This window comes from Condylura cristata, unplaced genomic scaffold, assembly GCF_000260355.1.
Source record: "Condylura cristata isolate star-nosed mole 26May11 unplaced genomic scaffold, ConCri1.0 scaffold00062, whole genome shotgun sequence".
Taxonomy (NCBI): Eukaryota; Metazoa; Chordata; class Mammalia; order Eulipotyphla; family Talpidae; genus Condylura; species Condylura cristata.
Genome location: NW_004567163.1, coordinates 51,891 through 61,245, shown reverse-complemented (window position 1 = coordinate 61,245; position 9,355 = coordinate 51,891). Strand labels below are relative to the sequence as shown.

Sequence of the window (9,355 nt, the reverse complement as noted above, 5' to 3'; positions counted from 1 at the left end):
CAGCGAGGGCCCCGCGTCCCCGCAGTGGCTCCGCGGGCCGAGTGGCGCTGTCCCGGGAAGACAAGGAGGCCGCCAAGCTGGGGCTGTCCGTGTTCACGGTAACCGCCTGTGGCCCGGGGTCCCTCACGTGTGCGGTCTGTGTGCCTCTCTACGTTGAGAGTGGGGCGCGGTGTGGGGCGGGGGGCGGGGGGCCTCCCAGCCTCCTGGCCCGCAAACCGGGGCTTCCCTGGGCAGCACCACCGCGTGGAGAGCAGCCGGCCTGGGGCCTCCCCGACCTCTGTCAGGAAGAAGCCGCGCTCGGAGGAGAAGGCCGAGGCAGGGTAAGGGGCCCAGGCAGGGTAAGGAGCTCGGCGTCATCCTTGGGGAGCTTCTGGAGCAGCCCAGGGTGCAGAGCCAGTGGGATTAGGGCGCCTGTGCATGGCCCTGGGCTGAGGAGGGGCGTGGGGGGGGCAGCAGGCCGGCTGAGCACCAGGGGTTGTGGGCTGGCCCCACAGAGCCACACTGGGGCCACGGGCCAGGCCTGTGAGGTGGCGGCGGCGACATGGTCAGTGGCTACTGCAGTGGCTGGCAGAGCCCTGGGCCTCAGCCTGGTGAGATGCTCCTGCAAAGCCTGTTCCGGGCATGTCCTGGAACCCCAACAGCCTGGAGAACCACAGGAAGACCAGGAAAGAGAAGAAGAAGAAGAAGAAGAAGCACAAGAAAGAGAAAAAGAAAGACAAGGAGCACCGCAAGGGGCGGGCCGCCTCGCCCCCGTCTTCCTCGCCCGCCCGGTGGGTCCCCTGCCCAGTGGGCCTGGCTCTGCTGCACTCGGGCTGCAGGGCGGCCCTCACACCTGGACGTCTCTTAGGCCTGGGGGGCTGGGCCCCGAGCCCCCGTCCCCCCGCTGCAAGAGGAGGCGACACCACGACAGTGACTGAGGCCGCACGGGGAGCCCGAGCCCGGAGCGCCGGCGAGGGCTGGCCTGCCCAGGGGACGGCCCAACCTGCTCCACACTGGCCTCTGCGCCCTACCCCCACCCAGGGGCCTCGCTGACCAAGCACCCTGTCTGGCGTTCATGTTCTTTCTATCAACTGGCTTTGTACTTAAATAAACGTATTTTTAAGTCAGGTTCAAGCTACAAATGACTACGGGAACTCTGAGCTGAGCTGGGCTTCCAGCGAGACCTGAACACCCTCTGCCCCCCAAAGGCACCTGGCCCTCGCCGGAGACCTGGTCATCACTTGGAGTACAGCCACTGGCAGGGAGACAAGCGCCCGGCCGTGGTGGGCCCACCTGGAGGCAGGGCTGCGCCTCCGGTCGCCGGAAGGGTGTGTGCCAGGAGCCACAGAGCACGGCCCTCGGCCCAGGGAGCCCTGGCGTGTCCAGGCCCAGCCCCTGACCGCCGGACTGGCTGGCACCCGTGATGAAGCCCAGGCTGCAAGCTGCTGCTCGCATCCTTGGGGACAGGGGCCCCCTTGGCCAAGGCAGCTCTGTGTGGCGCTGACCAGAGGCCCCACCCTGGGCAGGTGCCTGCACTACAAGGTCTGCAGCGGTGCCGCCAGGACAGACAGGGCCGCCCTGCCCGGGTGAGGCCGGCGGGCGGGCTGCACACTGGCCGCACCAAAGCACCTGAGAGCCGGTGAAATAGTTAAGAGATTTTATTCTAACAGCTATAATTACAGTGCTTGTTTGTCGAAATGAAAACTGAAGACAAGTATACAAAACAGTTGATTACTAATCGTGTATTGAAAGCAGTAAGGTTCCACGACACCAAATAAACCACTTCTGAGGTTTCCCCAAGTAAAGTTTGACAGCTCCAGCTTCTTCAGTGTTTATCAAAATACAAAAGAAAAAAGTAGAGGTCGTCGTTTTCGATGGCAAATCTGACCCTTGCAGGCGGAGGGAGTGAAAGCGCAGGTAGCCGGGGCTCGGGGCTGTGGCCGGCGGGCCTTGTCCGCCTGCCCGCCACCCGCACTCCCACGGCCGAGCCCCAGCCAGCCCGGCAGGCCGAGGGGCAGGCAGGCTGTGCTCCGGCCGGAGGGCCCCACGCGGACCCAAGGGGAGGCCAGGCCCCCTCCCCCCCGTGAGTCCGAGTAGCTGGCAGCAGCCCCCGGCCAGTCTCCTGGGCAGCCGTTTAAGCACAAATACAAGCACAGACGCTACGGGGACAGGGTGGCCCGAGACAGCAAATCACAGGGACCCAATTGTGACCATGCAGAGTGGGTGTCGCGCAGCCCCACTGGCACAGGGCCGCACGCAGGCCGCTCCTGCAGAATCTCCACGAGGCACGTCTCTCCCTCTGTGTGTTCGCGTGTTCTCCTTATCTTGTGTTTGGAACTATTTTAAAAAATGCACTGAGTTCGGGTTAAAAACCAAAATGGACCTCAACACAGACTGGAGCCCCGAGGACGTGCGGGCACCTGACCCAGCACTCCTGAGCCGCAGTGCCTGCCATCCCGTCTCAGCACTGAACGGCGGGTTGATTCTTTTTGTACAATAAAAAAGCTGAGTAAGATTGCATAGAGTACCAGAAACTGCCTCGTTGGAAACAAAACTATTTACATTAAATAAAACCCGGCTGCAGCTCGCCTGCACATGTACAGCATGGTGAAGCACTGGCCAGCCCGGAGACAGCTTCTGGCACTCACACCACAGGTGCACGTTTGCCACATGAGAGAAAAGCGAGGGCAGAGAGGGGCGCGGGGGCACAGGCTCACTTCTGGTTCCGGAGCTGATTGGACAGCCAGTCCAGTCCCTCATAGAGCCCGTCCCCGCTGGTGGCGCAGGTGGCCTGAATGTACCAGTTCCTGTGGCGCAGAGAGTGCAGGCCCAGCTTGTCCGTGATCTCGGCCGCGTTCATGGCGTTGGGGAGGTCCTGATGGGGAGGGCACCGGTGAGCTCGGCCTTGCCGGGCACCGCGCCGCCCCGCCCCGCCCCACCCCGCCCAGAACGCACCTGTTTGTTGGCGAACACGAGCAGGACAGCGTCCCTCAGCTCGTCCTCAGCCAGCATCCGCATGAGCTCCTCGCGGGCCTCATTCACCCGCTCTCGGTCGTTACTGTCCACCACAAAGATCAGGCCTGCAAAGCAGGGGGCGTCAGCCGGCGCCAGGACGCGCCCCAGCCCCGCCCTGGCCCTGGGGGGCGGCCGCACCCACCCTGCGTGTTCTGGAAGTAGTGGCGCCACAGAGGCCGGATCTTGTCCTGGCCGCCCACGTCCCACACGGTGAAGCTGATGTTCTTGTACTCCACGGTCTCCACGTTGAAGCCTGGAAGCACAGCAGGTGAGTGCACGTCCCGCGCCCCCGGCCCTCACCCGTGGCGGGGATGGTGGCCACATCTCGCCCCGGCCCCCGGCCCTCACCTATGGTGGGGATGGTGGTCACGATCTCGCCCAGCTTCAGCTTGTACAGGATGGTGGTCTTCCCTGCGGCGTCCAGGCCCACCATGAGGATGCGCATTTCTTTTTTGCCAAAAAGGCCTTTGAAGAGGTTCGCAAAGATATTCCCCATCCTCGCAGACAGTGGGAGCAACTGGCCAGAGAAACCTGCAGGGAAGTCCTGGAGCTGCGTCTGTGCCCCTGGGGAGCAGCGAAGGACAGTGGCCTGCCCACAGCAGGAGGGCAGGTGAAACTGGCTCCCAAGCAAGGAGAATGTCCTGCCCACCTGGACAGCTGACCAGAACCTGAGGCTACTGCTACCAGTGTCTTTGCAGGGGACACCCCGGGGGCCACAGACAAGCCCGGGTGCAGCGCCAGTGAAGCCAGAAGGCAGGCCGGGACATGGCCGACGTGGAGCCCTGTGAGTGCTCCTGACTTGAGGCTGGGACCCGGGCTGCCGGCCTTTGGACTCTGGCCCCACTGCCGGGGGCAGAGGCCAGGCTGCGGGCAGGCACCCCCAGCTCCCGCCCTGCAGAGGACGCTGGATCCAGCCATTTCCTGCAGCCCCCGGCCACCTACCAAGGGAGCCTCTTCCCCATTTAAAAAAGGCCCTGGGCCTCGCTGGGGGTCAGCTTCGGGCTGTCACCACCACAGCCTCTGTTCAACCCTGGCCGGGGAGTGACCCCAGGGTGCAGCAGACCCCTCCTGTTTCCCCACTGCCCCTCAGCAGTGGATTTCAGGGAACCTGCCTGCTCTGCTCCCCATTCTTCCTGGGGCGTCCTCTCACCGCGCACCTCTGGCCTGCGCCCAGCTCTTCAATGGATGTATTTTTAAATAAACAAATGAGACCCGTCTTAACGACGGCGCTCCCTGGGCCACAGGCGGTTGGCCCCCCGCGCAGAGATCAGGCGCTTTACAGAGCACAGAGTGGACAGGACACAGTGAGCTCAGTCCCTCCTGACGCCACGTCTACAGAAGGGACCAGGCCTAGGCAGCAATGGCCAGGTGAAGGGAGACAAGCCTGCAGCCAGGGGAGCGCCAAGTTCTCAAAGAAGCGGAGCCAGTCAGACTGGTGGTCCAGCTGGGGCTGTGGGGTGCCAGACACAGAGGACTGGGTCCAGCGTCTGAGCTGAGGCTGAAGGCCAGAAGCAGGGCTCACGCAGGGAGGCCTAGACGGTCACTCTCCCCAGCGGACGAGGCCAAAAGGAACAAGAGCTGTGAACTTCAAAGACGAAACAGCCAAGAAAACCCTCTCGCGCGCCACGAGGCAGGGACCCAGGCGACGGGGGCCGGCGAGCACACGGGGGCTCCGCGAGTCGCCTGCCAAAGGCCCCAGTCCGGGACACCGGCGCCCGTGGGAGGCCCTGCAGGTGGGCACCGGGCAACCCCTGTGCCTTCCACCAATCTGCTGTGTAGACAAAATGGCTCCAACAAAACTGAGCCTTAGACGACAAACTTCAGAATCAACAATGAACTCGTGACAATAAACGCCCCCTGCAGAGGTGGAACTACAGGGAGAAATTCTAGAAGCCCCAGAGGGACCTGCCAGTTTTACAGCCCGAGGCCAAACACCCCCCAGGCGGGGCCCAGGGCACTTCTCTTCCTGCAACAGACAGGCAGAGGGACTGGCCCCAGCCGGCCCCAGGCCCCGCCCGTCCCCGCCCACAGCGAAAGTGCGGAGAGCAGCGGCCTCTGCCCCGCCACCATCTGAGGTGCAGACAGAGATAACCTGCCGGTCTGGAATCCTCCGGAAAGATGCCCCGCCGGGGCGAGCAGGGCTGGGCCCAGACTGCGGACAGGACGGCGCAGCCTTCTTATTACCGTCAAGCGCGCTGACGTCAGCGAGCAGTGACCGCACAGGCCAACAGCCGTCGCCTCAGCCTCCGCGGGGCTCCGGCCGAGGGGCAGCGCTCAGGCCAGGGCCCCGCCGGGCAGGCCCCACGCCGCAGCCCTCCGGCGCCAGCCCAGAGGACCCTCGGCCGGCAGAGCGGCGCCGCTGCGGTCACCCTCCAGCCGGGCAGCGGTGCCCGTGCTGCCGCTCACCTCGGGCTTCCCCTCGTGACTTCCTCCAGAAACGCGCGTGCAGGAGGAAGGCGGCCAGGGCCAGCGGCCCGGGTTCCACCAGGCACAGCGCACCGTACCTAGCTGACAGCCCCCCACAGCATGGCCTCGGGGAGACTGTGCGGTGCCCCTGGGAGCACACGGCCACGTACCGTGACCCTCAGCCACTCGCCGCACCCCTCCCCCCACCCCAGCCGCGAACCCTCCCGGGACGTGAGCAACAGAAGAACAAGCTGTTATCTCAGCCCCAGCTAAAGGTGAGTTCCAGGGAGCACCGCTGCACCCCAGAAGGCCGGGCTTAGCGCGGAGCGGGGCGACGAAAGGCCTGTGCGGACCCGGCGGGCAGCCTCGGGATGGGCGCTGCGGATGGACGCAGGCCAGGCCCTACGGAGGGCCCCCCGGGGCCCAGTGAGGCAGCAGCTGCCGTCCACGCAGTGACCGGCAGCATGGCCGGGGAGGGGGCGGGGGAGCCTCAGACCCCGGCGCTGGCTTCCAGCAGGGAGGGCGGCTCGTGCCCGGGCGACGCGTGAGGCTCAGCGCCGCGGCCCCTCGCCAGGGACCCCGCTGGCGGCCGACCTCAACACACAGCCTCAAGGGCGGCCGCCTGGAGTCCCGCTCTGGCCGCCAGGCCGCGTGGACGCAGCGGGCAGCCGCCCCCCGGAGCCCAGGAGCAGGCGCACAAGCCGCCCCCGAGCGGCACTGAGCGGCCGGCAGGGTGCCACCGCCGGGGACGCTGCACCAGGGCTCCTCAGGCTCCGGGGGGCTCCGCCCCGGCGCCTGCACCCCAGCCCGCCTCTACCTGGACTCAGGCCGGCGCCTCCCCACGGCCAGGGCCAGGCGCGGTGTCAAACGCCTTCAAACGCCCCGTCCGGGGGGCAGCGGGTGACGGCGCTCGGGCGGAGCGGCCCTGCGGCTCCTCTCACCGCACCCCTGGGAGCCGGGCCAGGCAAAGAGCAAAGGTTGCTCCCAGGGCCACGGTGGCCGGGCGCGGTGCAGACGCCCCGGAGGGGCTGGCCGAGGCCCTGAGAGCCTCAAGACACTGCCCTGGGGCACGATCTGGGGAGACAGCAAGGCAGAGCCGGTCCACCACCCTCTCCAAGGGGCAGAGCTGCTTTCTGAGAGGAGGGGGCGCCACCGGGGGCCTCTGCCCGCAGCCCCTCTTCCACGGGGCGACCACTCGCCCCAGGGGGGGCCCTGGCAACAAGCCTAACAGCGGGCCCCAAAGACCTTGGCCCCCAGGGTGAGCCCCATGCCCGCCGCGAGTCCCCGCAAATCAGAGCTGGACGCTCCTCCTCTCCCCCCAGACCCTGGCCCCACTGCCTCTTGGCACCCAGATCCGCACCTAGATCCAGCCCTCCCCTGGAGAGCCTGCCCTTCCTCGCTCACCCCAGCCAAATTCTGGAGACGCCCGCAATTCCGCCTGCCGTCCCCCAAACCTCTTCTCTGCCAGCGATTCCTGACACCGCCCGACAGGTGCACCCACCACAGGTGGCCACAGCCTGGTCCTGCCACCCTGCTGCCCCTGGCGCCCCCAGCTTTGGCCTAACGAGGCGCCCGCACACACCGGCAAGGGGAACCTGCTGAGCAAGCAGGGGACCGCGACCTTGGCTCGGCGCGCAGCACCCCAGACCAAGCCCCGTGCCGAGCGGCGCCTCACCCCGCCCCGCGTTCAGGCTCAGCGCGGCCTCCTGGAAGGAAGCAGGAGCAGCAGCACAGGGCCACGACTGCAGCTCGTCACACGGTCACTCCCACCCTGGGATGAGAGACGTGTCCTTCGGCCAGCGGCCTCGGCCGGGGGGCAGCGGCGAGGCCCATCCTGTCCAAAAGCTGTCGCTTTTCCTTCTGGAAGCTGCAGGCTTCCCTCCTGCCACACCCACAGGCACCCCCAGGGCTGGCGCGCGCTGCCCCAGGGGGGCAAGGCTGCCGGTCCTCAGAGCCCCGAGCCCCACCCCCGGGAGGCTTCCCTGTCCACACCTCCCTTGCCCTCCACCCACCTTCTCTGGGACACCCCGGGGTGCCCAAGGAAGCCACCACCAGGGCAAGGAGAAAAGAGCTGTAAAAGAACATTTATCAGGGTCCTCGGGGATAAAAAAAAAAAAGGAAAAGGACTGATCCATCAGACAAATGCACCTTTCAAGAGAAAATCAGCCGGGAACAAGGGCAAGGAGGAGTCGGCCGGCTCCGGGCGCCCGGGGCGGAGCTCGGCGAGCAGTGTGGCCCTCGGCAGTGCCCCCCACTTTCCTGTGTCTGCCTGGGGCTTCAGCTGGCGACAGAGCGGTTCGCACCGACCCCCCCTCAGCTGTTTGACCGCACAGCATCTGACGGAGCACAAACACGTTGGAAAATAATTTTCGGCGACGTCTGACCACCAAAATCAGCCAAGGGCACTGCAGTCTTGAACAGAAACTCACAGCTCTGATCAGGCAACCAGGAACCGCATTTCTCTGCAAATAAGGACTTTCACAAGAAACGCGGCTCACGGCTTTCTGAACAACTCCGGTTCCGGATCCTGTGGCGAAATCAGCACCAATTGCCCCTTCCCTGTCACCCTGCTCTTCAGGGTGGGTTACAGCATCTTGAGACTTTTGGTGGCCATTTGTGACTAAGTGAAACCGACAAAATAATTAAAATCGCGAGTTGAAAATGTTCAGATCTTAGAGAACCAGAACCACTGCGTTCCCGTCTCCCTCCCACTGTGGCACTGCAGAGGGGCTGAAAGCTGGCGCTGGCTCCCACCACCCCGCGGCAGCCAGTCCTTTGGCCAGCGCCCTTTAGGGCGAAGATCGGCATCCTTCGTCTCGACCACGCTGCCCAAATGCCCCACACAGGTCCAGTCTCTATGCACTGGCCATCACTGGGCGTGCGCGCCCGCAGCAGCAGCCACCCCGGGCCTCGGGCGCGTGAAGGAGTCCGCTTTGGAGACAGGTTTTACAAAACGCTGCCGGTGAAGCCCGCCGGCCCCATGGCCGCCCCCCGCCTCGACGGCCACCCAGCCTCTCCCCAGCTGGGGCCGTCCTCTTCCCTTTCCCTACTGGCCGCCCAGCTGCCGGCTCCCCTCGCCACGGTGGGCAAAAGCCAGGGTCTGAGGGTGATGCGGGTCAGCCCCCGTCTCACACTCCCCAGCCCCAGCCGCGGCAGGAGCTGGGCCCACCGAGCCCCTGATAAGGTCTCCGCGCGGGGAGCTTAGGTGTCACCGAGAGCTGAACTCCCATTCAGACAGAGCCACAGCCTGAAGGGCGGAGGGGGTGAGGGGCCAGTTTTAAGGGCTCCTAACAACAGAACCCTGCCCGGGGGACGCAAACCTGCAGAACGAGCGACCTGGAGGCAAACGCCCCCCACACCCCCAGCCCCCTTACTGCTGGTAGCAGGGGGCCGAGACCACCGCGGGCCAGGGCTGCCACTGTCTCCACAGGCCACCTCAGCGCGGCTGCGCCACCCCTAACACCCAGCCCAGCAGAAAGGACCCCCTTCTCCCCTCTCATCCTCACAAAGGCTGGAAGGTCCAGGGGGGCCTCTGACCCTCAGCCCAGTGTTGCCAATGGTGCTGCGAGCCAGGTGGGCCAGGGCCTAACACCCCAGTGGCCACAGCGCCCCCAAGGCGCTGGTCAGCCTGACTGCGGGGCTCGAGGGCAGATGGACAACGCGCGCCCGGCAACATTCGGCTGACCGGTCTGAGCGCGCCTTGGCTCTCCGGCCAGCTCCCCTGCTGGAGCCCACAGAGCGGAACCGGGAAAAGCCGGCTGCGTCCAGAGGCTGAACGCCCCTGCGGGTTGTGCAAGGGCCCGGGCCACGTGACCCCAAAAACCAGAACTGCGAGGACCGCAGGGCCTGGCCGCGCTTTCTGCCAACTTACTTTCGGCGACGGGAACGGAGCGCGAGTCGGCCCGGCCGCCCCGGCGGCGTCCACCTCCGGCCCCGCCCGATCGCGCGGGAGCAG

At 65.9% G+C, this 9,355-nt stretch overlaps 2 protein-coding genes and 1 long non-coding RNA gene across 3 annotated transcripts; 2 read left to right on the top strand and 1 right to left on the bottom strand.

Annotated features, from left to right (window-relative positions):
• The first annotated feature begins 14 nt into the window (after window positions 1-14).
• Window positions 15-1,108, top strand: LOC105854588. Its single transcript, XR_001146209.1, has 4 exons — window positions 15-98; window positions 235-320; window positions 642-770; window positions 848-1,108. It is a non-coding gene; the product is annotated as an uncharacterized LOC105854588 (long non-coding RNA).
• A 513-nt stretch (window positions 1,109-1,621) lies between these two features.
• Window positions 1,622-3,589, bottom strand: ARF1 (ADP-ribosylation factor 1). Its single transcript, XM_004695393.2, has 4 exons — window positions 3,343-3,589; window positions 3,137-3,247; window positions 2,935-3,059; window positions 1,622-2,854 (listed from the first exon to the last, which is right to left on the bottom strand). The coding sequence occupies exons 1-4, from the start codon at window positions 3,488-3,490 to the stop codon at window positions 2,693-2,695; spliced, it is 546 nt and encodes a 181-aa protein (XP_004695450.1). The 5' UTR covers window positions 3,491-3,589; the 3' UTR covers window positions 1,622-2,692.
• A 170-nt stretch (window positions 3,590-3,759) lies between these two features.
• Window positions 3,760-9,316, top strand: LOC105854582 (proline-rich protein 2-like). The gene is made up of 3 exons (XM_012734618.1): window positions 3,760-3,778; window positions 5,950-6,364; window positions 8,995-9,316. Exons 1-3 carry the CDS (start codon window positions 3,760-3,762, stop codon window positions 9,173-9,175), a joined length of 615 nt encoding a protein of 204 aa, XP_012590072.1. The 3' UTR covers window positions 9,176-9,316.
• The last annotated feature ends 39 nt before the right edge of the window (window positions 9,317-9,355 follow it).

Bases quoted from the DNA above. Each gene is read 5' to 3' on its own strand.
- LOC105854582 (XM_012734618.1), top strand. The intron at 6,365-8,994 runs GCAAAGAGCAAA...GGCCTAACACCC, and splicing joins ACCCCTGGGAGCCGGGCCAG to CAGTGGCCACAGCGCCCCCA.
- ARF1 (XM_004695393.2), bottom strand. From the start codon at position 3,490: ATGGGGAATATCTTTGCGAACCTCTTCAAAGGCCTTTTTGGCAAAAAA. The intron at 3,248-3,342 runs GTGAGGGCCGGG...CTGTGCTTCCAG, and splicing joins GACCACCATCCCCACCATAG to GCTTCAACGTGGAGACCGTG. The intron at 2,855-2,934 runs GTGCGTTCTGGG...CCTCCCCATCAG, and splicing joins TCGTGTTCGCCAACAAACAG to GACCTCCCCAACGCCATGAA.